The 26765-nt window shown below is 43.0% G+C and overlaps 1 protein-coding gene across 2 annotated transcripts in view; it reads right to left on the reverse strand.

Moving 5' to 3' along the window:
- Nucleotides 1–26765, reverse strand: part of LOC124805071 (carbonic anhydrase-related protein 10-like) — a 925040-nt gene that overhangs the window by 379566 nt on the left and 518709 nt on the right. The window contains exon 1 of one of the 2 annotated variants that reach the window (XM_047265498.1): nucleotides 6777–6818. The exons of the other annotated variant lie outside the window; for it this stretch is intronic. Coding sequence (XP_047121454.1) covers nucleotides 6777–6789 — 13 coding nt within the window. The 5' untranslated portion in view covers nucleotides 6790–6818. Of the gene's footprint in view, nucleotides 1–6776; nucleotides 6819–26765 lie in introns of those variants that run through there. 2 annotated transcript variants of the gene reach the window in all.

The following is a 26765-nucleotide window of genomic DNA, read 5'->3' on the forward strand; positions in this document are numbered from 1 at the left end:
AATTGATGGGCCGTGTGAGTATCCAGACGTCGCCGCAGAACTATCATTAAAGAGTATAAATCGAGACGATACGCCGCTACAAATCACTAACAAGTGCAGTTGCAGAACGCTCGTGCCACTGTCGAAGGCAGGCAAAGGCGGTTTACGTGCTCGAAATTACACGAACGCCTGTTCCTGACCTCAAATGAGAATTACTGCAATTTATGCCATTGTAGTTTCTTGAAATGATTCTTCTGAATTGACTTCTGCCACGTTCAGAAACCGCAAACCACTAACAAAGCTGGAGTGGAGCTATCTACTTCAATAGTACCGAACATTTTGAGGATAATTGTCATATTCACATAACAGAAATAAACTGTATACAAAAATTCAAAGGTACACTCCAGAAACCGTGATCTTCATCTTTGACAATGAATAGAGATCGACAATTAAGCAGAATTACTCTTCCTGAGTGAAAACTGATTAGCAGCAACGATTAATACAAGAACTAACTGAGCACAGAAAATTGGTAAGTTTGCTTACTGGAAGTTTTTACATAGTATTTAGCACTACCATTATATATTTAGTTTGGGTCCTTAAATCTGAATTTTCAGTTTTCTATTCAAATTACACTAATCTTTTTATTAAAAAATACAGTTTTAGTAAAATTAAGAAGACGGATGTAATTTAGAACAGTAACAGTCGTAAGAATAAGTAGAACATCAATGAGCCACACAAATATAAATATAAATGATCGTTTGTTAAAAATCTTAAATAACGGAGAGCTCCTCACCGATTGGTTCAAATCGCTCGGAGCACTATGGGACTTAACTTCTGACGTCATCAGTCCCCTAGAACTTAGAACTACTTAAACCTAACTAACCCAAGGACACCACACACATCCATGCCCGAGACAGGACTCGAACCTGCGACCGTAGTGGTCGTGCGGTTCCAGACTGTAGCGCCTAGAAGCGCTCGGCCACTCCGGCCGGCCCCTCACCGATTGCCTTGACATTTTGACACAACGCTGCATTCGAATATGAGCATGTTTTCACATACCAATTGGAGAGCCCCCTTCTAACCAACAAAGAGGCATCACTGGATCGAGGCACAACCAGTTTTTATCAGAAATGAGCTCACGCTTGACACCAGAGAAGTCAGAAATGACTGTGGTTTGGAGTCAATTGGAAGCAAGCTACAGGGTGTCTGGCACGGAGCTGTCCTTGAAGTAATCAATTTGTAACAATTCTTTGTGTTACTGGAGCAGTCCCTGTTGTGTCATGTGGCCGACCTGTGCCCCGTCTTCCTCTGACCATATATTGTCGTGAGCACCGCTGCCAGCATTCATGTACAGTGGCTATACTCGTGCCTAGTCTTTCTGCACTATCGCAGAAGGAATTTCTTGAGGCGTTGGTAACTGCGTCTTTGTCGCCTTCTAGGCATTCGTCACTGACACCACCTGACTACGTCCAGTCTCAAAAGTAACTACCACTCACGGTAGTTACGCCGTGTATTTAAAGCACACTTGACTCGCATCCTCATATTGGGGCTATCACCACCTCCCTTATGCTAGTGGCGCGAAATTTGAATAGATATCTTGCAAATTTAGAAAAACCAACATTCGTTCATGTCGCACAATTCCTTCTTGGTGTTGCGGTTTTTTCTCTCTCAGTGTATATATAACACGTAAATAAATATTTCATACGTAAAATGGAGAAGTTTTTACCGTAAATCTCGAAAAGATGTTGAGCGACTTACTTCAAATTTGTACGCCGTATTCTAACGAACATTTCGTCGGACGTAAACTACATATATACATACGTTGTTAGGAAACACAAAAGTTGTATTCATAGCTTATCGGTTTACGATTAGAAAATTACTACAGAATATGAATTTGCACTAACAATAAACCAGAATAAATGTCGGTGAGAAGGGGGGGAAGAGGAGACGGACAGTGGAATAGGAGGAAATTGACATAGGAAGTGGGCAGGAGGAGGTGGAGGTGGGCAGAGAGAGGGCACTGGAGAGAGAGGGGAAGAAGACAGATACAAGGCAGGGGGGGGGGGGGAGTTCGATGGACGGTAGGAATGGGCAGGAGGAAATGGTGAGAGAAGGGGAGCAGAAGATGGACAGAGAGTGGGGGGAGGTGGTGATGGACAAAGAGAGGGGGAAAGAGGCGGGAATATACAAAGAGAGGGGAAGGAGGAGATTGACAGAGACAGGGGGGAGAAGTGGGTAGGGACGTATATCCAACTCTCATATATGTTAAAAACGTGGGCTTTCACTTTACCTTCTTTTCCCTTTAACCAGCCAGAGCAATGCATGACTGGCAAAGCTAGTACCAATAATAATAACAATTACACAATAATAACAATAATTATAATAGTAAAAGCAAGACAAGGGTTGTATGAAGAACCTCTAGCAAGGAAGAAGCAGCAAACCATTCCACTGTTACCACCGACTAAGCTAATTACTGAAGAAGTAGTAGAAGCAGTAGCATCTAACAAGAAATCAGGTGCTTATGATCTACCATACTATCATAGAAAACGAATTAAGACCAACAGGAAGGAGACAACCAACCACCAGCAAGAAGCGAATAACCATACCACATGTATGCAAGAAATTACTGAGGTAATAATACCGATACCGAGTGGGAAAGCATCATGCCCAAATCGCATATAAAAATTATCCCTTAAAGTTTTCTTCTCAACAAGATGCCTGTCTGACAAAGAGGCAGAAATCTTTACAATACAATAACATAATGAATGATGGCGAGTGAGACAGTATCCGTAAACAGTTACGGAAATGTGATTGGAACATGGCTTAAAGAAAACAGCATGCACAAATGAAGACTACCCCAAGTGAAAGCAGATGAGCCCATATGGTGACTGCAGTAAACAGTACTTCGGACAAACGGAGAGTAATTTTTAAATACACTGCAATGTATATTCGCTAGTGAAAAATAAAGGAGCGGCTTTTGTGTTACTTCTAGTGAACAGTTCTGTCAAAAATATTAAAGGAAACCTGATTGTTCTACAACATGAGTGGAGGGTCAGTCCTTTAAACCTGGTCAAAAGAATTATAATTTACACAGATACGAAGAATAGAGCAGACTCTGCTTTCAACGAAGAGAGTCTGTTAAAGCATAGCAGTTATTTCAGTACACAGCCTGTTAGACTACTGTAGGTATAAAGGCAAATGGCGAGTAGAGGGTAGTGAAACAAGCAAATTATCCTTATAAAAATAGGTACTGAAACCAACGGTTTCGCCTGTGAAACGTTTGCACTATTGTAGCCATGCCAATGTTAAAACACTGTTAATGAATGTTTATTTCGAAACACTGCAAGTGAGAGGTAATTTACGAAACGATAAACTGCCCTCACATGGTTTTACCATCTTGCTGGTTACTGTTAAATAGCGTTTATCAGCTCGGCTTGAACCAGTAGGATTACTTTGCGTGAAGATACACAAATACTTTCGTGTATCCCAAACCAGTTGATAATGCCGATGAACTCCAGATATGAAGTGTGATTAGTTGTTAATCCGCTCGGAACGTTTCTGGGATTTTTAAGTTGCACAGGCCTGGACGAAAAGACGTGTTGAAGCCTGCCATCACGTGAACAGAAGTAATGCGGGAAACTCGATGTTATGTGAGACCTGAGTTTCTACTGGCGTATACGACTTTCAAATAACTTCCAGGAATTCAGCCAGGTAACACTTCCAGCGACTGCCGATATTTCGGCGGGAGAACATCCCGCCATTTTCAAGGTGAACTGGTGAAAGAGGATGGTTGCCTTCCCTTCCTAGACATGGAAAGATGATGGATGATTGGGACACGCGGTCTACAGGAAACTTACTCACACCGACTTGCACTTACAGGCTAATAGTGGTCACCATCCGGCTCAACGTGAAGGGGTACTTCGTACCTTGGTACACAGGGCACACGTCGTTTCCGACGCCGAGACTTCGCCAGCTGAGCTGTCCCATCTTGAAGTTACGTTTCGTCAAAATGGTTATAGTGGTAGACAGATTGAACGTTCGTTGTGCTATCGACCAACTGTACATCGGGTGATTGATAATAATTCTGAGTCGACACCTAGGTCTACTGCCTTTCTGCCTTACGTAGGAAACACTTCCAACAAGATCGGTCGTATTTTACGGAAATATGATGTGTTTTCCGACCTCCATCAAAAATAAGAGTGCTTTTGAGTTCTGTTAAGGATGATCTTGGTCTGCGTAAGACGGGTGTATATCGCATTCCTTGTAGCTGCGGCATGACAGATATTGGTCAGACTATCAGGACCGTGGAGGACCGATGTACTGAGCATAAACGGCACACACGATTACAGCAGCCAAGTAGAACTGCTATTGCCGAACATTTCTTGGATACTGGTCACCCCATGTTATATAATAACACCGAGATATTGGCATGCACGTCCAGCTATTCGGACAGTGTAATTAAGGAGGCAGTTGAGATTAAATTAGCGAGAAACCTCGTTAACAGTGATGGAGGTTTTTTTTTTTTTTAAATCTCTGTCTGGGATCCGGCACTCTCCCTTATCAAAAAACAGATGGACAGAGTCAATGATACCTCTCCTGCGAGTTAGTAGTCTAACTATCGATATCTCAGACTTTGGTCTTCTTTAGTGGCACTAGTGTTCAGTGTGTGTTATCTTTCCTGCTTCAGTCCGAGAACCGAGGTTTTAAATTTGCATGTACGCCGCCTGTCCGTTGCAGTTTGCCTTGAAAGTGGCGGGGTGTTCTCCGGGCGAAATATCGGCGGTCGCTGAAAGTGTTACCTGGCTGAATTCCCGGAAGTTATTTGATCGATGTGATGTGTTTGTCCTCAAGTGTGTGTCTCGAGTTTGGAACCTCAGAGACTCTCTTAGAAGCCGGACCCTGTGGCCGAGCGGTTCTAGGCGCTTCAGTCTGGAACCGCGCGACCGCTACGGTCGCAGGTTCGATCCTGCCTCGGGCATGGATGTTTGTGATGTCCTTAGGATAGTTAGGTTTAAGTAGTTCTAAGTTCTAGGGGATTTATGACATCAGTTGGTGAGTCCCATAGTGCTCAGAGCTATTTTGAACTCTCTTAAAGGCGAAGGCGTGGGCGGCAACCCCAGCGCAGTCCCACATGGTCCACTGCCTGCCATGCCCTTCGGAAGTAAAAAAAGTGTCGCACTCTATGAAGAAATCAGGCTTCACCAATGCACGTGATACAATGGTAATTGTGACACATACTTCCATACTCTATGCCATTTGCGTTTTTGTCTGTTATTGTATGTCGTCAGAATCCTTTGATTACAATCATAGTTTTAAATGGGCCTGACAAACAAAGAACCATACTGTGAAACGATAATGTTATTTATTTTCAAGCTTTTATGTGCTAATGTATTTTCTTCATAGCATAAACGATGAGAGTGTGACAGAGACGCAAAGGGGTCAAACGGCTCTGAGCACTATGGGACATAACATCTATGGTCATAAGTCCCCTAGAACTTAGAACTACTTAAACCTAACTAACCTAAGGACATCACACAACACCCAGTCATCACGAGGCAGAGAAAATCCCTGACTCTGCCGGGAATCGAACCCGCACGACCACGAGCTGCGGACAGAGACACAAATGTACGTGTCAGTATCTACGCTCGATGTAACGCTATCTTGTTATTCTGACTGTAATCTCCAATTTGTGACATTCTTATATTATCGCATTTCTCTGTTGCAATGACACAGAGTAGTTGGTGTACTTACCTGTACATTAACTTTATGTATTACATTATGTAACGTAGATGATAGATAACAATATTTTAATTTTTCTTAATTCTGCTTTTACGCCTGAAGATGGCTTAATACGGCTGAGGTAGGTAATTTCCACTAAAACTTGATCTAGACTGTGATTATGTTGACAGCGAGAGGCCTGACGAACTCTGACTGGTGTCTAAGTAAAGTGTTGGATTTTCTAGGATTATTGAGTATTCCACTAAGCAATTTAGCAGTGTTGGGTTACGACGCTGGAGATGAATGACCAGAAGCGGAAAAATCCGTAAATTATCTGGGAGTAACCGTAGGAAATGGCCTAAAGTGACACTGACAAACAAAAGCTGTTGTACGAAAAGCAAGTGTCATGCTGCGATTAAATGGAAGAGTATAAAGTACGTATAATTCATCCACGAAAGAAATGACTGATAAAACACACGTTCGACTTCTACTAAGGAATTACTCACCAATTTGGAACCATTATCAAATCGAGTCAGCAGAAAAGGTAGAGGAATACAACTAAGAGTAGCGCGTTTCATCACGGGATCGTTTGATCAGCGCGAGAGCGGCTATGTTCAAGAAAACTGCGGAGGCAAGCGCTACAAAAAAGACGTAGCACATAATGGAGAGCATCACTGTTTTAGCGCCGAGAGAGGGCGACCGAAGAAGAGTCGAGAAACGTATCACTTCTTGCTAATCACTTCTCGTGAAATGCCGACGGCGACAGAATCATAGAAATTCCTGCTAATGGAGAAGCTTACCTGCTATTGTTCTTCTCATGCACCCTTCAGAAATGAAGGAGGAGAAATTGATACTAGAAGACCATGCGCTTCATGGACGTAAGTTGATTTGGGGGTATACACTAGGTGTCCCAAGAGGCATTAGATACGTTGCATATGTTGTTTCGCAAGATGACTGCAATTACACTCCAGTAATGTGCGGAGTTAGCCCAAAAAATAACTAATCATCCAGTGTTTCGTTCGACACCCAGAGTCGACGAAAAACGTTGCTTATTTTCGTTTTAAAGAAAATGTATTTACCTGCAGCTTCCATTCGATAGAGTAGTACAGCGCAGTATTCGGCTCGACATACGTGTTTACAGGGACAGCAAACCATGAGAAACAGCCAGTAGTCCAACAGCGACAGAGCGTCGCTGCAGCACGGCGGTAGTACAGCCCAGCATTCGAGGACAGAAGTAAAGGAGCGAGCTGTGAAAACAAAGCGTAGACATCGTAATTATGATCTGCAGAAACGTGTTCAACGTGACAACGTTATTCATCTGTGGTGGCATACTTAGCTCTCCATCAGTCGAGAGTAAAGCCAGACTACAAAAGGTTTGCAAGCACTTGTTGTCCACGTCTTGCCTGCCAGACTTGCCACTACATGACTGCACGCCTCACTTCGTGTGCCGTGATGTCACTCTGCTAGCTCCATGCATCAGCGATACTCGATCCCTTGTCGACTATATCTGTCTGACCTATATTAACGACATAGCAGACAATCTCAATACCCGTCCCAGATTTTTTGCAGGCTATGCTGTCACTTACGGTCTTGTAAAGTCGTAAGATCAACAAAACAAATTGCAAAATGATTTAGATAAAATATCTGTATGGTGCGAAAAGTGGCAATTGACCCTGAATGAGGAAAAGTGGAAGTTATTCACGTGAGTAGTAAGTCACACAAATCAGAAGGCAGTGAAATCAACTAAATATTTAGGGTTTACAATTACAAATAACGTAAGGTGGCGTAGTCTCCTGACCTTCATTTCTTACATATTCTGTCCTCACAGTCATTCGAACCCAAACTCGATAAGGTAGAGTCAATTTTGTATGAATCAGTGTAAGCAATATGCAAATCTAATAAGTAAATATCAAGTGTGCACCGAGGTTGAAAGAAGTCGAGGCTGGCATACACAACATGATGGCCACAGGAATTTTCGTTCTAAAGAGAAAACCAGCCTGCTGGGAAGACTGTCCCTTCAGAAGGTTGGGTCAACAACATACCTACTTCAGCCGAAGCGACCGCCCAGAGAGAAGGCAGCTTTTACCGGAGCAAAGGCATAATGACCCCCGTGTTCGACTTAAAAGCAAATTCTGATACATTGTGTGGGAGTGCCCAGGAGACACATTTTTTCCTGGACCGACTGCATAGTTACAGAGTTCGCACGGAAATGCTACAGATTTCGGCATTGGTCGACTTAAATGAAACGTCATTCTCCCATTTAAAAGAGCAACGATGACTGGCGGAATATTTCTGATGCAAAGAGTCAGAGGAGTGAGGGAAGGCAGTGCATGATATACCCTTGCAACTTTTCCAGATAAATGGGCTGTTCTGTTGTCGCTCTGGGAGCGGAAACGCGTAACGAGAGCGAGTGCGCTCCTACGTGTACGCAAAGAGCAAAGAACAAAGTGTCTCCTCAGTACTTCACTGGGAGAGCACCTCTGTCGTTAGCGAATCAGAGTGACAGAGTCGCCCGTGATTAAGCATTGTTCACTGTGTTGGCCGCCACCCTTATTGTGTGGTATGAACATGGACAGAGTACTAGTTAAACGCCAGCGAGCGAGTGTTGAGTGGCATCATGGTGGACTGGTTATCTGACTGGTGTACCATGCCAATAGTTAGTTTAGGGGCGGATAGGAGTCCTTGACTTCATCAAGGCATAGGGAGAGTTTGATTGGCGAAGGTCAATCCAGATAGAAGGAGATAGTTGTGTAATTTGTCAGCAGCGAGTGAAGTAGGCAGCAGTCGTCGCAGCTCACGGTATTGTGCGCTACAGCGAATGCGAGCCCCATCTGTTCTCCATAACAGTACACTCCATTGCATTTCTCACACAACAGCCTTGACCGTACCTAGAAAAGTTATTCAAGTTGTGTAGGCGTGGCTCTCATCTATTCTACCAAGAAAATAGCATTCTTAAAGAAAAGGGAGAAAAGAATCTTTGCATACTTTGTTAAATAATAGCATTCCTATCCACAAGAGGCAATCTACTGCTCTGAAAAGAACCCAGAACTTTATTACTTCTAAATATAAGAAAAAGTTTCATTTGATTACTCATAATTTTTTTTGCAATAAATAATATTTTTCGTTCGTTTAATGTTTTTCTTACAGTAACTAGCAATACTCCTGTACCCAAGTATTCCACTAGTTATGTAAGAATATAGAATATGTAGAATATTTTTGTGTCTTTTCCTTACAGCAGACGACTCCAGAAGATATTTGTTGCTGAATGTTTTTCAAGCAGTTCTTGTTGGTACATTAGGAGCGTCTGCTTCTGTAGCAGTGTGAGGTGGAAATTGTTTCTTGCAGGAGCCAAAGGGTACTTGTTAGATCAATCCATTGTGAAACTTGACAAAATAAAACCCACACACTCACAACTGGAACGATCGCATAGATAATGTTGTGGGTAGAGCAAGCCAAAGACTGTGATTCATTGGCAGAACACTTAAAAGGTGCAGCAGGCCACTAAAAAGACTGCTTACACCATGCTTGTCTGCCCTGTTCTGGAGTAATGCTATGCGGTGTGGGATCCGTGTCACGTGGGACCGACGAATGAAATCGAGAAGGTTCGAAGAAGGGCGGCTCGTTTTTTACTATCGTGAAATAGGGTAGATTGTGCCACAGACCTGATACGTGAATTGGAGTGGTAATCATTAAAACAAAGGCGTTTTTCGTTGTGACGGGATCTTCTCATGAAATTTCAATGACCAGTTGCTTCCTCCGATTGTGATAACATTCTGTTGGCCCCCACCTACATAGGGAGAAATGACCATCATGAGAGAAATCAGGGTTCGAACAGATAAATTTAAGTGCTCGTCTTTCCCACGCGCTGATCGAGATTGGAACGGTAGAGAGGCAACTTGAAGGTGATTCGTTGAACCCTCTGCCAGGCAATTTATTGTAAATAGCAGAGTAATCACGTAGATGTAGATATAGATGACTACTGGTTGTTCTCCATCGTGTACAGTACCCACTAACGCACATAGTTAAACCCAGTGTCGCGGTAGACAAATTTTGAGCCCCACTATACAGAATCTAGAGATACAGTTCCACTTACAAAATCATTTTGGCTGCAACGCGAAAACGTACCGACGTTTATCGTCGTCCCTGGAAGACGAATTAAATACTGCAGGACTGAAACGATTCTTTCCTTCCTGTCTCGAATCTTCCGTAAAGTGACTCATGTGACAAGATTAAACTTCACAACTTTGAAGTCAATAATTAAAAACCCTTTGTAGTCCAGTCAGCGATGGAAATCTAAGGGAAAAATCGTGTAACCGCTAATTGTTGTACAGTGGTAAAAGGGAACGACATGAAGAACTCACTGAAAATTCCCACCAGCGGAGTGTGGCTGTGGTTGCAAGAGGAAGATGGGGAGGGGACGGGGGGTGGGGAAGGGAGATCGTTCAGAGGTCAGTTTTTTAAATTTATCTTGAATAACTATAAAATTCCAGCGTTAATGTTTGCCAGTACAGTAATGAACTACATTAAACTTTCTACAAAAAATTCGACTCATTTTACTCAAGGAGTATTTTTTTCTCCATTGCATGGTATGGAAAAACGGTGTTATAACGATTTGAAACATTTCTATACTGTTATAGAGTAAAAATAATAAATATTACATGCGTGCAGCAGATCTATGTGCAGAAGAGGTCTATTAAGGGATAAAAAGTGCAGCAGAATCGTATTAGGAAATAAATTGTGTTCAGGTGATATCACATGGAGGGGGTTGGAGGATAGAAGTGCGTCGAAGATAGGTCACCAGATTGTGGTACAGCGAACTGAAGAGCAAGAAGGTGATTTCAAATTGTGTTCAGGTGATGTCACACGGAGGGGGTTGGAGGATATAAGTGCATCGAAGATAGGTCACCAGATTGTGGTAGAACGAACTGAAGAGCAAGTAGGTGATTTCAAATTGTGTTCAGGTGATGTCACACGGAGGGGGTTGGAGGATAGAAGTGCGTCGAAGATAGGTCACCAGATTGTGGTACAGCGAACTGAAGAGCAAGAAGGTGATTTCCCACTCTTTCTACCTTACTACGTCACAAGAAGCAACTACAGGGTGTTTCAAAAAGTTATACCGACCTTCCCCAGCACGTCTTACGACTCACTGGCGCCACACTGTGGAGTAATGCCAGGGGTGAGGGGGGGGGGGGTTGTTACCCAAAAAGTGCTTTAATACTACATAGTGTACAGACATGAGTTACTAACAGCACTACACTACATTTCTTCCATCCACTATGGCAGCTGTAGCATTCTGCTGAAAAAGGCAACTTCTCCCAGAATGAGCACTAGTAGTAAGGCAATGTGGGCACTGCCCCACACTACATAGCTGCCAGATTTATTGAAGATGGCGGGTACAAGATGGCGGCCTTAGATGTGGCAATGTAGCAGTGACATCATGGTGGTAAGTTCAAATTTTGGCCAGGAAATAGGTCAATTTGGCTATCTCCACTAACCTAACTCCATCCTCTCCTCTTCCCCCTACTCCTGCCACTGTCCTCTTCCCTCTCCAATATGGAAAATAGCAGGAAATGCTCTCATTTTCTGCTGGGCTGCCAGATAGGACAGATGCAATTCTTTAATTTGTTTGCATTGTTTAATCATACACACTAGCTCCATCCAGTGTGTTCCCCTTGATGCTTGGAATCCAACTGACCTAATTCACAACAACACCATCAGAGGGCACTGTTGACTCTCCCCTCCCCTCCCTGACTTAATACAATATAGCGGTATGTGTGGTGGGAAAAGGACTACGTCTGTGCCTACATGATGGACTGGGAGGACGGACATAATGGACGAGATGTTTGCGTTGGAGAAGGAGTAGTTCAACAGTTATTTAAGCTGTAATCATGCGGATGAGCACTGTGTCCATAGCCACCAGCATTATGTTTGGTAAACAATGATATTTGGTGAAGGCAAATACCATTCATAAAATAATTAAGATGCAGCAGGTTTGGGCTAAGTTACACTTCGCAACTCATGCAGATAAATGCTTGTGCTGTTCTGAAGATCATTCAACTCAAGCCCAGTCAGTCTTTCGAAGTGCAAGAGGCAAGACGTTCACCCCAGACTATCTGGGAGCACTGTAGGAGCCACGCATCGGGCGCACGGCACTGCCATGCGGTAGGTAGCCACACGGGGCACCAAGTACCCCTTGATGAAAACGTTTAACATTCCAGCGCGTCAGCAATCGTGAATAATTTAATGATTATAAAGAATCCGCCTCGACTGCAAATAGAAACCGGATATTGACCTAGGTTTTGGCCTGGATAACCTCGCCTTCTTTGGAACACACTAAAACTACAAATGTATGCGTCCATGCATTTTACGTTTGCATTGAACTCCCGTTTGTGTGCTGATCGAGTGGAGCGCAAGTTACCTTGTCGATGGGTCAGCTGAGTGTCTGTTGGTTGGGTTGTCGTGGGATCGAGAATGGTTGGGCCAACTGCCTGTCTCACCTAAGTCAACGTTAGTATTTCAACTGCAGGCCGACCCCTGAAACTTATGAGCGCCAATAGCTGCACTGTCTTTTCTTAGTTTCTGTTGTGTGTATTTGTATGGCTCGTAGCCGATGGTTTTGAATTAAAGTTGAATTGTTTTTAGTGGTGTTTTAAGTCATGGCCCTTCAGCCGCATTAAAATTAAAGTTCCTTGATTTCCAAGTGTTAGAGTGTCTGGGCTTTCAGCCTGATTAATATATTGTTTAAATATAAAGCCTTGGGCCTTCTGCCAAATAAATTATTTTAGTTGTGTTTTAAGTCATGGGCCTTCAGCTGTTTTAAAATTAAAGTTCCTTAATTGTCAAATATTAGATTGCTTGGCGCCTTCAGCCTAATTTAAGATAATGCTTTGTGGTTTAAATTTACTTTACATTGAGTTTTAAGTCATGGGGCCTTCAGCTGTTTTTAAATTATCTTTGTCTTTCGAGCATCAGACTGTTTGGGGCCTTCAGCCTAACTGAAGATAAGACCTTCTGCCTTGTGTTTATTTATTTACCTTGAGTCTTAAATCATTGGCTTTCAGCCGTCTTCAAATTAAGGTTGTTGCTTTTCAAGCGTTAGATTTTTGGGCCGTCAGCCAAAACATAGAACTTACTTAACGTGAGGCCTTCTGCCTTCTAAATATTCTTTTGGCGTCTGAATATTGAGTTAATGGCTTCTACCGCTTTTTTTTCTTAATTAAAGTGGTTGTGCCTTAAGGCATAAGACAATGTGGCGTATTCAGCCGATAACTAATTTCAGGAATTTGTACTGTAATGTTTGGTCAAATAAATAAAGTTATATGTGTTCGAGTGTAACTGACAGTCGCTCATTTTGGCCCCTTTCCACAATTCCAAATACCTGTCTTGCCCTGCGGGATTAGCAGGGCGTTTCACAATGGAAACTGGCTGCTGCTCGAAAGTGATGAATGTTTACATGCAGCATAGCTGTTAACTAGTCAAACAAAATAAACCTTGCCCAAGTGCAATGCAAGGAAATGCATCTTTACTAAGCATAGCATGCTTTACGTCGTGAATGACTGCATCCTCTAAGTGCAATTTTGGGTCACAGGATCGCGAAACAAATTACATGGGGAGACGGTGGAAGAAGCTGAACTTACTGAATGGTTGAAAAGAAACTAGAATTTAAAATAACTGCATTAAAAATCTCTGATTGCTTAACCGTTACAACAATCTTCACAAAATTCACTTCTTACAAAAAATTTTACTGGGCCATATATTACGATTTAGAAAAGGCATTTGACAATGTGGTTTGGGACAAGCTGGCGACTATTATGAGGGAAAAGAGAGTGGACTGGAAAACCAGAAGACTTATAAACTAATTGTACCTTAATCAAAAAGCTTCAGTTAAAGTGAGAGGAGAAAGTACAAACTGGATCAGACTAGGGAAAGGAGTAAGACAAGGATGCTGTTTATCACCTACTCTTTTCAACCTGTACTTGGAAAATATGATTGACCAATGCTCATTAGATGACAAAGGAGTAGAAATTGGAGGAAGAAGAGTAGGGTGCTTGAGATTTGCTGATGACATGGTTCTTCTAGCCACAGGGGAAAAAGAATTACAGGATTTGGTGGACACCATTGCAACTAACGGAAAAAAATATGGAATGAAAATTAACACAAATAAAACAAAAGTATTGACAATAGGAGGAAATAAGGAAATAAAAATTGTGCTGAATGGAGAAACACTAGAACAGGTGCAAAATCTTAAGTATCTTGGAAGCAGGATAGACACCGACTGGAAGTGCACCACAGAAATTAAAACAAGGGTAGCAATGGCAAAAGAGGCGTTTTATAAGAAAAGGAGAATCTTCTGCAGCGGTCTGGACAGAGAACTCAGAAAGAGACTCATAAAATATCTTGTATGGAGTGTTCTTCTATATTGCGCTGAAACATGGACTATGAGGAAAAAAGACAGAGAAAGGCTGGAGGCTTTTGAGATCTGGACATGGCGGAAGATGGAAAGAATAAGTTGGATGGACAGAGTAAAAAATGAAGAGGTACTGAGAAGAGTGGGAGAGAAAAGACAGTTACTGGATGTAATAAAGAGAAGAAAAAGAAATTGGATTGGGCATATATTAAGATAGAATGACGGACTGATAAAAACAGTTTTAGAAGGTTATGTAGAAGGGAAAAGGAAGCGAGGAAGGAAGAGATTCCAGATACTGGATGACATGATGGACGGTACAACATAGAGCAGCCTTAAGAAGGAAGCAATGGATCGCAGAGAATGGAGAGGCAAAGAACCTGCTAATATAGCAGATAACTGATGATGATGATGATGATATTACGATATTACGTTGATGAAATGCTAAAGGAATGTCGAATTTGTGACTCCGAGTGGAGGGTAAGTGAACAACTAACTTTGTTTAATCACATTCCGACAGTCGAACTAGGTGACCCGAGTCACTAAAGAAAAATCGTGCTAGGCATGTACATTACTCAAATTGATTTATGTGCGAGCGAGCAATGCAGAGACAACATTTCTGCTCAATTTTCACTTTTCCAAAAGGCAGCATCCACTGAATTCTCCTCTCTGTGTTCTGCTGGTAATTTCTTGGACACTCTGCAGGCCAACCATCAAACGACTCCCTCACTCACTTCTCACTGAATGCTACGCTAGCAACGAAAATGCTCGTGACAACCAAAGATCACACTGCTTGCTCAGAACCTCTGTGGCGTAACGTATCGATTGCTGAAGACTTCTGTTTGAAAAAAAAAGTATATGCAGTGTACAAATACGAAGCGTAATACATCGAATAAAAAGAGAGCCCACACCACTACCATTAACGCCAAAAGTAGCTAGAAGGCTAGTAAATGATATATTGCACGATTAGTATTTGTTTTGACTGACTCCATCAAGACACGTCAGAAACAAAATTGCAATTACCTATAGAACTACGAGAAAAAATTACACCTAACGCTTCCTCGGAGACATGCCCGGTATATATTCTGACATGAAAAGAATCGCAAAACCAAGAAGGAGTTGCGCGACGCAAACGGAAGTTGGTAGGCGTGTTTCTATATCTGAAGGATGATGTCCGTTCAGAATTGGCGAGAGTCGCATAACAGTGGTGCTGGTAGCACTACCATGAGGAGGCAGATCACGTTTACTTTAAATACGCGCTGTAATGGTTGTAAGCATTAATTACCTTTGGACCTGGTGTGTTGATGTTAGCCAAGAAAGAATTTAAGGCGACGAATACGCCGCTATCGACACGTCTCTGAGTTTGAAAGAGGTCGTGCAGTAGGGCTACGAGAAGCTGCATGTTCCTTCCGCGGTACTGCAGAAAGTACTGACAGGAATGCAGCCACTGTACATGACTGGCAGCAGCAGTGGTCACGAGAATGTGGGGTCGCAAGAAGACCGGACTCCGGGTGGTCCGGTAGCACTACCGAGAGGGAAGTTCAAAAAATGGTTCAAATGGCTCTGAGCATTATGGGACTTAACATCTGTGATCAGCAGTCCCCTAGAACTTAGAACTACTTAAACCTAACTAACCTAAGGACATCACACACATCAATGCCCGAGGCAGGATTCGAACCCGCGACCGTAGCGGTCACGTGGTTCCAGACTGAAGCGCCTAGAACCGCACGGCCACGCCAGCTGTCGAGTGGGAAGTCCCTCACATTCACGTATGGCTATGGCGCATCGTACTGCATCTGTAGCAGCAGTATGAGCATCAGTTGGCACCAAAGTGACAGAACGAACTGTGACAAAATCGGACAGTTCCGAGACAGACGCCCTGTTGCGTGCATTCCACTGATCCCAAAGCATGGCCATTAGCGACTGCAGTGGTGGCAAGCGAGAGCTCGTTGGACGGCTGGGAGGAAGCCTGTTGCGTTTTCTGATGAAAGCAGGTTCTGCCTCAGAGCCAGTGATGGGCGTTCGCTAGTCAGGAGTAGGCCAGCTGAGGAACTGAAACACTTGACCTAAAACTGCCATTGTAGTCTGGGGTGCCAGGGTGCCATTTCCTATGATAACAGGAGCACTTCGCATTATCGCATGCACCCACACTGCAAATTTGTACTCTGATTCTTTGACTCGTTGCGCTGCCATTATCGAACTTCATGTCGGAGGGTGTTTTCCAACGCTCGCCCGAATACTGTTGTTGTAATCCGACATGCTCTTGAGAGTGCCGACTCGTTACCTTGGCCCTCTCAATCCCCAGATCTGTCTCCAATTGAGCACATTTCTACATCATCGGTCGACACCTCCAGAGTGATGCACAAAGAGCATTAACCGTCCCAGAATTGACCGACCAACTGTTGGAAGGCTTGGAGCTCCATCCCCCGAACTGACATCCAGCACCTGTACAACTCAGGGCATGTATGTTTGCATTCGACATTCTGGCGGTTACAACTGTTATTAACAATACTGAATTTCACATTTGCGTTGGCTTACCACGCGCTTGCATTAACATGTGATCTTACAGTACACACTACTGGCCATTAAAATTGCTACACCGCGAAGTTGACGTGTTACTGACGTGAAATTTAACCAACAGGAAGAAGATGCTGTGATATGGAAATGATTAGCTTTTCAGAGCATTCACACAAAGTTGGCGCCGGTGGCGACACCTACAACGTGCTGACATGAAGAAGGTTTCCAACCGATTTCTCATACACAAACAGCAGTTAACCGGACTTGCCTGGTGAAACGCTGTGGTGATACCTCGAGTAAGGAGGGGAAATGCGTACCAACTCGTTTCCGATTTTGATTGAGGTTTTTCGTATCCGTCGGCCGAGATACAATGACTGTTAGCAGAATATGGAATCGGTGGGTTCAGGAAGGTAATACGGAACGTCGTTCTGCATCCCAACGGTCTCGTATCACTAGCAGTCAAGATGACAGGCATCTTATCCGCATGGCTGTAAGGGATTGTGCAGCCACGTCTCGATCCCTGAGTCAACAGATGGGGACGTTTGCAAGACAACAACCATCTGCACGAACAGGTCGACGACGTTTGCAGCAGCGTGGACTATCAGCTCGGAGACCATGGCTGCGGTTACCCTTGACGCTGCATCACGGACAGGAGCGCCTGCGATGGTGTACTCAACGTAGAACCTGGGTGCACGAATGGTAAAACGTAATTTTTCCGGATGAATTCTGTTTACAGCATCATGATGGTCGCATCCGTGTTTGGCGATATCGCGGTGAACGCACATTAGAAGCGTGTATTCGTCATCGCCATACTGGCGTATCACCCGGCGTGATGGTATGGGGTGCCATTGGTCACCTCTTGTTCGCATTGACTGCACTTTGAACAGTGGACGTTACATTTCAGATGTGTTACGACCCGTGGCTCTACCCGTCATTCGATCCCTGCGAAACTCTACATTTCAGTAGGATAGTGCACGTCCGCGTGTTGCAGGTTCTGTACGAGCCTTTCTGGATACAGAAAATGTTCGACTGCTGCCCTGGCCAGTACATTCTCCAGATCTGTCACCAACTGAAAATGTCTAGTCAATGGTGCCCGAGCAACTGGCTCTTCACAATACGCCAGTCACTACTCTTGATGAACTGTGGTATCGTGTTGAAGCTGCATGGGCAACTGTACCTGTACACGCCATCCAAGCTCTGTTTGACTCAATGCCCAGGAGTATCAAGGCCGTTATTACGGCCAGAGGTGGTTTTTCGGGGTACTGATTTCTCAGGATCTACGCACCCACATTGCGTGAAAATGTAATCACATATCATTTCTAGTATAATATATTAGTCCACTGAATACCGGTTTATCATCTGCATTTCTTCTAGGTGTAGCAATTTTAATGGCCAGTAGTGTATTTACTTACATATTTTACCTACGCAAATGTGTTATCGAAATTTCATTACTGTACATTAATTATTTTTTTTGTGTTGTGGTATATTTTCCATCAGTGGAGATGTAAGTAAGCAGATAGCTGTTTCTCGTCATAATTGAATTGAAAATTTTACTACATGTCAAAAAAGAGGAAAGAGAGGCCAGTTTGATTTATCTTTACATGGAATTTGAATATATATATAATATACTCGGTTGCAGCAGAATCAGTCCTTGCGAATAAGGGCAGAACTGCCTTTGATCCAGCAGAGCCAGAGGGAGCCCGAGCGTCCCTCTGAGCCTCTAAGCGTCCGGCAAGTGGGCGGCAGACAACTCGAGTCGCAGCTGTGAGCTCGTAATGAACTCAACAGAAAGGCGGCGGCGGCGGCGTCTGGCGCTGTCTGCTGCTCCAGCCCGCCCGCCTGCTGTCCCGTGCCTCCTACGCAGGTCCCAGCAGCGGCTCCGGAGCGCCAGGAATGTTTATTGGCCGTGCCTGGCGAGCGCACGCCGGCGTTCCACGTCTCTGTCCGCCCCCGCCGCAGGGACACGGGGGGCGGAGGGCTGGGAGGCGCCAAGTGACGGCCCGGAGGCGGTCGCTAGCTACTTGCTGCTCTGCTCTGCTCCGCCTGCACGGCGCTTCGTGGAAGCGGACGAAATCGAAAGTGTGCGGCAGCGTTCTAGCACTCTTAAGCAATCACTCTGCCGAAGGAAACTGTAATGGTACGCTATTGAGAGAAGGTGGAACTTAGCGAATAGTCAGGGTATTTAAGGAGCAGGAAGCATTTGAAGCGACACAGAACATTGAAACTTGAATTTGTTAATGATAACGTAGTTGCGAGCTCTAATTACACGTGTGATGTGGAGACGAATGACAAATGCTATAGAATTGGTTATGAAACGTAGGTATAGAGATATTTTTCCACCGGTTTTGCCGTAACTTATTCCATTTCACTGAGAAGTCAGTAATTTTCACCAGGCAGGCGTTGTCCGTTAAAAGGAAGCTGTTTGGGCAACGCGGATTACTCGTGCATCGGTACATTGGAGAGGTGGCTTCAGCATTTAGAAGGCATCGGTGTCTGGCAACCATTCGGGACTGTGCAACTTTCTCAAAGCTGTGAAAATGCCCACTAGCGGACCTTATGGACCAACCGTCTCCGATTTTCTTCATAATTACGGAACCTGAAGCTCACTGAACGGCTGTCCGTTTCCTAATGCTCTGCGGCAAAATGGTACGAAAATACTTTGACAGTAATCTAGCTTATTAGCGTAATCGCCTCTAGCTGAGTGTGTAGCATGCAAGTCTTATTATTGTGAAGGCGCTGGTTCAGTTCCAATTTGTAGCGCTTAACGTACAAGTACTATTTTCGTAAGATCGCTAGTTGGAATCTCGCTTTTAGGAATTTTTTCTTTAATTTAATTTTCATATCATTAATACATTAAAACGTTAATTAACTAATAGTGAACAATAATTTAAAAATATTTCGTCTTTCTATTTGGAAGATTATCAGATAGAAAATGAAATCGTTGTTCTTTGACAGTGTCAAACAGGGAGACAGGCGATCTCTTACGTTAAAAATTCCCTTACTAAAAACTAGTTCGTGCCACGGTCCGGCACATATTTACACTTCTATCATTTCATGACCCACCTGATGGTTCTCCATATTCGCTACTATTTCATGTTTTTCAGATCAATCAAAGAAATTGCTTAATTAAGTGTGTATCAGCCAGTAGGCATTACACATACCCCTAATCTTTTGAGCTGAACCGCTTTAGTTGTTATGCACGTACGTAAATAGAAGTTCGTCATGGTTACAAAATATACAACGTTAACCGTGTATACATGTATCAAAAAGTGTGCGTAGAAATTGTTCAAATGGCTCTGAGCACTATAGGACTTAACATCTGGGGTCATTAGTCTCGTAAAACGTAGAACTACTTAAACCTAACCAACCTAAGGACATCACATACATACTTGCCCGAGGCAGGATTCGAACCTGCGACGGTTGCAGTTGCGTGGTTCCGGACTGAAGCGCCTAGAACCGCCCGGCCACAGCGGCCAGCCAGTGTGCTTCGACATCTACTGCCACATACCTCCAGAAACCCACTAACAAACTGTTGGATCCCTGATACGCAGTATCATTCATGTATTTCGTTCCAAAGACGGACAAACTACCTATTAAGCAGGTGGCCATAACGTTTAGGTTCATCACTGCAGATGACGAACAATTTGTCTATAGGAAGGTAAGTGCACCAGATGGGCCGCTCTCACGTTGCGGTCAATAAAGCAAACAAGGCCCTAGAAAACTGAAGACACGATTTAGGTTTTGCCGACACAGAAAAAGCGTTCGACAATGTAAAATGCTGTAAAATGTTCGAATTGTACAGGAACCAAGAGGGAACAGTAAGACTGAAGATCAGAAACTAAGTGCTCGGATTAAAACGTGTGTAAGAAAGGGACGCAATCTTTCGCCCCTACTGTCCAGTCTAAACATTGAAGTAGCAACGGCGCAAAAAGGAAGGTTCAAGTATGGGATTAAAATTCAAGGTGGAAGGACCTCAGTGATAAGGTCCGCTGAGGACATTGTTATCCTCAGTGAAAGTCAACAATGGACGGAATGAACAGCGTACTTTGTGTGTATCGAGATTATACCGGATAAAGATAAGGCACTGAGGAACAGGAGAAATAAGAACAGCGAGGAACTTAACATAAAAAGCAGACGAATTTAAGCAATTCTGCTACTGTGGCAGCAAACTAACCCATAACGGACGAAGCAAGGAGGAGGTAAAAAGCAAACTACCACAGGCAAAGAGGGCTTTTCTGGGCAAGGAAAGCTGACTGTTACCATACATAGGCCTTAATTTGTGGAAGAATTTTCTGAGAAAGTACGTTTGGAGGATAGCATTATGTTAGTGAATCACGGACAGTGGGAAAACCGGAGAAATAGAGTACTGAAACATTACATTTTAGAAAATGTAATTTCTACGTGTATCGTGTATGATGATCCTCACATTGTTCTATGTTCCTCTGCCTGTTATGGTTGCCACAATGTCCTTTCTTTCTCACTCAGAATACTAATCGTCAACGTACAGGTTGGACGGCTTCACATTTCTCTTGCTCACAATACTGTCGGTAAGTGGATAATGCCTGCTGAGCAACGTACCAGTCGTTAGACGTAAGAGAGGGAATTGGCTAAGGCGGTAGTGAGGTGGACATCTGTGGGTTGGAGTAGGGGATGTTGGTTTCTTTTGATCTGTAAGTTAATCAGCGTATTCTTTCACTGCGTTTTATGCTTTCCCCATGCAGCGTTTCTGTTAGTAATGCTTTTAAGCTAGATCGTTAATCCACCCAACTGAATAGTAATTGTAATTTATAATTGTAATCATACCACAATGAGATCTTCATTCTGCAGCGAAGTGTGCGCTGAGATGAAACTTCCTGGAAGATTAAAACTGTGCGCCGGACAGAGACTCGTACTCGGGACATTTGTCTATCGCGGACAGTTACTATTTGAAAATGTAACTTGTAACTGTAATTGATCAAATATTTTCCCAAGGAACTGTAATTGAATCCAATTACTTTTTTTGAGCATGGTTGCCAGTACTGGAAAGTAAAACATGGGAAACATTGACTGGTGGAAGGACCACGGTGACAGTACATATCTTATGACGTCAGGAATTCCATGGTGCTAAAGAGGGATGTAGAGGGAAAAAACTAAAGGGTAAGGCTGCAGTATATCCAAGAAGTAATAGCGGACGTAGGTGACAAGTGCAATTCCGAAGAAAAACGATGTTCATGTATACTGCACCGTTTCTTGTACGTGGTTCTACTGTTTTGACCGGGCTCTATCTATCGGTCGCATAACTGTTGAGCATGTTCAGTACCAGCTCTTTCGCCGCTCATTTAAGTGCTTTGTAATTTATTAAATACACTACCGGCCATTAAAATTGCTACACCAAGAGAAAATGCAGATGATATATGGGCATTCATTGGACAAATATATTATACTAGAACTGATAAGTGATTACATTTTCACGCAATTTGGGTGCATAGATACTGAGAAATCAGTACCCAGAACAACCACCTCTGGCCGTAATAACGGCCTTGATACGATGGTGCACTGATCAAACAGAGCTTGGATGACGTGTTCAGGTACAGCTGCCCATGTAGCTTCAACACGATACCACAGATCATCAAGAGTAGTGACTGCTGTATTGCGACGAGCCAGTTGCTCGGCCACCATTGACCAGATATCTTCAATTGGTGAGAGATCTGGAGAATGTGCTGGCAAGGGCAGCAGTAGAACATTTTCTGTATCCAGAAAGGTCCGTACACTACCTGCAACATGCGGTCGTGCGTTATCTTGCTGAAATGTAGAGTTTCGTAGGGGTCGAATGAAGGGTAATGACACGGGTCGTAACACATCTGAAATGTAACGTCCACTGTTCAAAGTGCCGTCAATGCGATCAAGAGGTGACCGAAACGTGTAACGAATGGCACTTCATACCATCACGCTGGCTGATACGACACTATGCCGATGACGAATACACGCTTCCAGTGTGCGTTCACCGCCATGTGGCCAAACACTAGGCGACCATCATGATGCCGTAAACAGAACCTGGATTCATCCGAAAAAATGACGTTTAGCCATTCGAGCACCCAGGTTCGTCGTTGAGTACACCATCGCAGGCGCTCCTGTCTGTGATGCAGCGTCAAGGTTAACCGCAGCCATGGTCTCCGAGCTGATAGTCCATGCTGCTGCAAACGTCGTCGAACTGTTCGTGCAGATGATTGTTGTCTTGCAAACGTCCCCATCTGTTGACTCGGGGATCAAGACGTGGCTGCACGATCCGTTACAGCCACGCGGATAAGATGCCTGTTATATCAACTGCTAGTGATACGAGGCCGTTGGGATGCAGCACGGTGTTCCGTACTACCCTCCTGAACCCACCGATTCCATATTCTGCTAACAGTCATTGGATCTCGACCAACGCGAGCAGCAATGTCGCGATACGATAAACCGCAATCGCGATAAGCTACAATCCGACCTTTACCAAAGTCGCAAACGTGATGGTACGCATTTCTCCTCCTTACACGAGGCATCACAACAACGTTTCACCAGGCAACGCCGGTCAACTGCTGTTTGTGTATGAGAAATCGGTTGGAAACATTCCTCATGTCAGCACATTGTATTTGTCGCCACCGGCACCAACCTTGTGTGAATGCTCTGAAAAGCTAATCATTTGCATATCACAGCATCTTCTTCCTGTCAGTTAAATTTCGCGTCTCTAGCGCATCATTTTCGTGGTGTAGCAATTTTTATGGCCATTAGTGTATGTGCGTCATCTTGCAGTTGTATGTTTTGGATCCCTATGAAATGTTATATCTATTTAATTGAAATTTGATGGACTGTTATTTAAGAAGAGTTGTGCTTGTCGCACATGTCCTTAAAATATGACAGGCAGCTTCACTGTGATGAAGCGTTTAGTTTCTTTCAGCAGGAGCGAACTGCACTTTCTCCTCGGCATCCATTACACAAGTTCTGTAAACAGCGATAAGATGTTAAAATTATCCAATATAACAGGGAATAAGTGTATGCATCAGACCAAGACAAAAATATCTTGTGATCATGTGCCTTGCAAAACATTCGTTCTGACATAAGAACATGTGTTCATAGGAGGAGCTTTTATGATGACACCAGTGTCAATGCATTTCTTCTCCTATTACGGACAACTACCCAACAATTAACGTTAATTACAGCTCCTGGCATGGAATACTGCAAGGTAGGAGAGCATGAAGAGCATGCACATGTGGATATGAGCATCGTTGTTGCCCTGGCACTCCGTGTCACACCAGGGTGAACAGCGTGGTCCTGTAGATACTTTCACACAACCTCGCAATGGAGATCTTTCATCCCAGAACGGAAATGGCAGACTAGGTTTAATGCTTGATTTAGTAGATGCAGTTAATCTGTGAGTACATAACGCGTACACTAAACGATTTCCAACATGCACGGTGCCATTTGTTAAGCTGTTAAGCCGATTGTTGCAGCGTCTTGGGGAAACAGGTTCCTAGCGCCAAACAAAGTAGACAGACGCCTGAAATGGAGGAGCTTGTTGTAGGTGCAGTGGACGACAATCCTGGAACCAGTGTGCAACGAACAGAAGCAGCTAAATGTGCTGGTCATACACTGGTCTGGGGGATACATCATCAGCAGTTGTTGTATCCGTACCACGTTCAGCGCATCCACGCCCTTAGGGCACAAGACTATCCTACCAGAGAGCAATTCTGCCAATGGTTGTAGCGGCAGTGTACTGCCGCTCCACTATTTGCCTCAAGATTTTGTTTACTGATGAGGCTGGGTTTCCATGAGATGGCATTGTAAATTTCCATAATCAGCATTTGCGCACCAATCAAAATCCTTTTTCAGTTCAAGAAACAAGCATCAGGATCGATTCTCAATCGATGTAAAGGTAAGCTTCTAGGCGATAGATTATTAGGGCCACATGTGCTACCACAGAGATTAATGGAGGCTCGTTATCACCACTTTCTGAAGAACGTACTGCCCCTCTCCCTGGAGGATGTGCCTTGTCAAGACAGATTATAGATGTTTGTGTATGTGCAACCGTTTGACTGGAGGTATGGTCGACTACGCCGGTTCACAGATGTGGTTAATGCAGGATGGCGCACCAGAACATTTTTCTGCATTGTGCGCTGGGACCTGACGAGGACATTTGAAAAACGTTGGACTGGCCGGGGGTCACATATCTTAACGTGCATATTCTGTGGATTTAAATACACTAGACTTATGGTTATGGGGACACATGAAGCAATTGATCTGTGCACTTCAACAAAGGATGTGCACACGCTACATAATCTTGTCTTCCGGGCATCTCAGCACATTCAGAATCAATGAAGCGATTTGAAAGAGTATGTGAGTCCTTACACAGAAAGGCAGATGCATGAACTGTAACAATCTGACTAGTATTAAAGTACATATCTCATGGTTGACGTTGTTGCTACCAAAGATTTATGCTCATTGTATTTGCAGCGCAGACTGAGTTGATTTTGTTTATATATATATATATATATATATATATATATATATATATATATATATATATATATATATATATATACATAAACAAAATCAACTCGTTCTGCGCTGCAAATACAATAAGCATTTTTATCTTACTCTTCTATGCAGTTACGTGGTGCTTATAAAAAGATGAATACGCGACTATACAACACCGTTGACTTCTATCAAGTAAATATGTCGAACTTGTAGAATAGGAAAATTTCAACAAAAATTACTCAGAAACAGCATTTACTGCTGAAAATATACATACAAATGCGACACAATGCCTGCTACAAATACAATACGCAGTAATATTTGACAGGTATAACGTCAAAGATGGATATGGAAGTAAGTACTCAGCACACTGTTAAAAAACAAGTCAGACGTGTAACTTAAATTCGCAAATACTAATATTGCTATGTAACTGCAGTTCACTTGAAAAGTGTGCTTATCGCCTAACTGTACAGTTCTTGAACATAGCTTTAAAAAATGGTACCTCCTGATATAGTATGCATAAAATTTTCTTTTTGATTTCTTCACATGTGCTTGCTAATAGCATTTCTCTTTGTGCAGATTTCAGATTCCACAGTTACACGGAAATGTGGAATCCAGATATTGTTTTCAACCTTGCAAACAAGAAATATGGAGAACATAGTACACAATAGAAAACATATACTTCTTCTGACGTACATGTAGTAGTAGTAGCTTCATTCATCTGTAGATCTCTTTTTGCAAGGGTATAGAACATGTCACATTATTTACAACTTTAGATCAATATAAAATAAGCTGATTCGTATACACATATATTTACAGACTTCTAGTTAGATAAAATCATTAGATTTACTCCTGGTATACAATAATTTTTTAGAAATAATTTATTGAAATATGTAATGCCACACTGTTCACTCATCCCCCCCCCCCCCCTATACAAACATTGTTTCATAACACTTCACTCACTACACACACACACACACACACACACACACACACAGACACACTGGTGATCTCTGGGCTATTTTCTGTACTGCAAATTCCCATTTGCTATCCTTAAAAACTGAGTCAGCATCCCTCCATAATGAGTGAGATGTTGAGTTCAGGAAGAGGAAGAGGTGTTAGTATTGTGCTATGCATAGCAGTGGGCTAAGTTTTTCCAGAAAGGAAAAAAGAAAAAAAAACATAAAGCAAAGGTGTTATGTGGAATGTTAGGTGTTTTATAATCATCATTATTATTATTTATTTGTATAACTTTTTTTATCAAACCCCTACTCTGTTTTATTTAAGTAATCCTTCAATGTATAAAATGTATTGCATAACATGGACTTTTAGCTGCCTTTTTAAATAAGTGTATTTTTGCAATTTGTTTCACTTCTTTTGTAATTTATTGTACAGTTTTATTCCTCGATATAAAATGCTATTTTGAGTTTTATGTTGTAAATGTAAGTTGAGTCTATCTCTTGCAGCATGGCCATGGACAGAGCTGCTTGTGCAGTAATTACCAGTGTTACATTTAATGTGTACAATTGACTGATAAATGTATTCTCATGGGGCAGTTAAAATTCCCAGTGTTTTGAACAGATCTTTACAGTGAGCTCGACTAGTATTTTTGGTTATTACACTTATGGCTCATTTCTGGAATTTCTAAACTGTGTTCACA

The sequence above is a fragment of the Schistocerca piceifrons genome, chromosome 7 (genome assembly GCF_021461385.2).
Source record: "Schistocerca piceifrons isolate TAMUIC-IGC-003096 chromosome 7, iqSchPice1.1, whole genome shotgun sequence".
Taxonomy (NCBI): Eukaryota; Metazoa; Arthropoda; class Insecta; order Orthoptera; family Acrididae; genus Schistocerca; species Schistocerca piceifrons.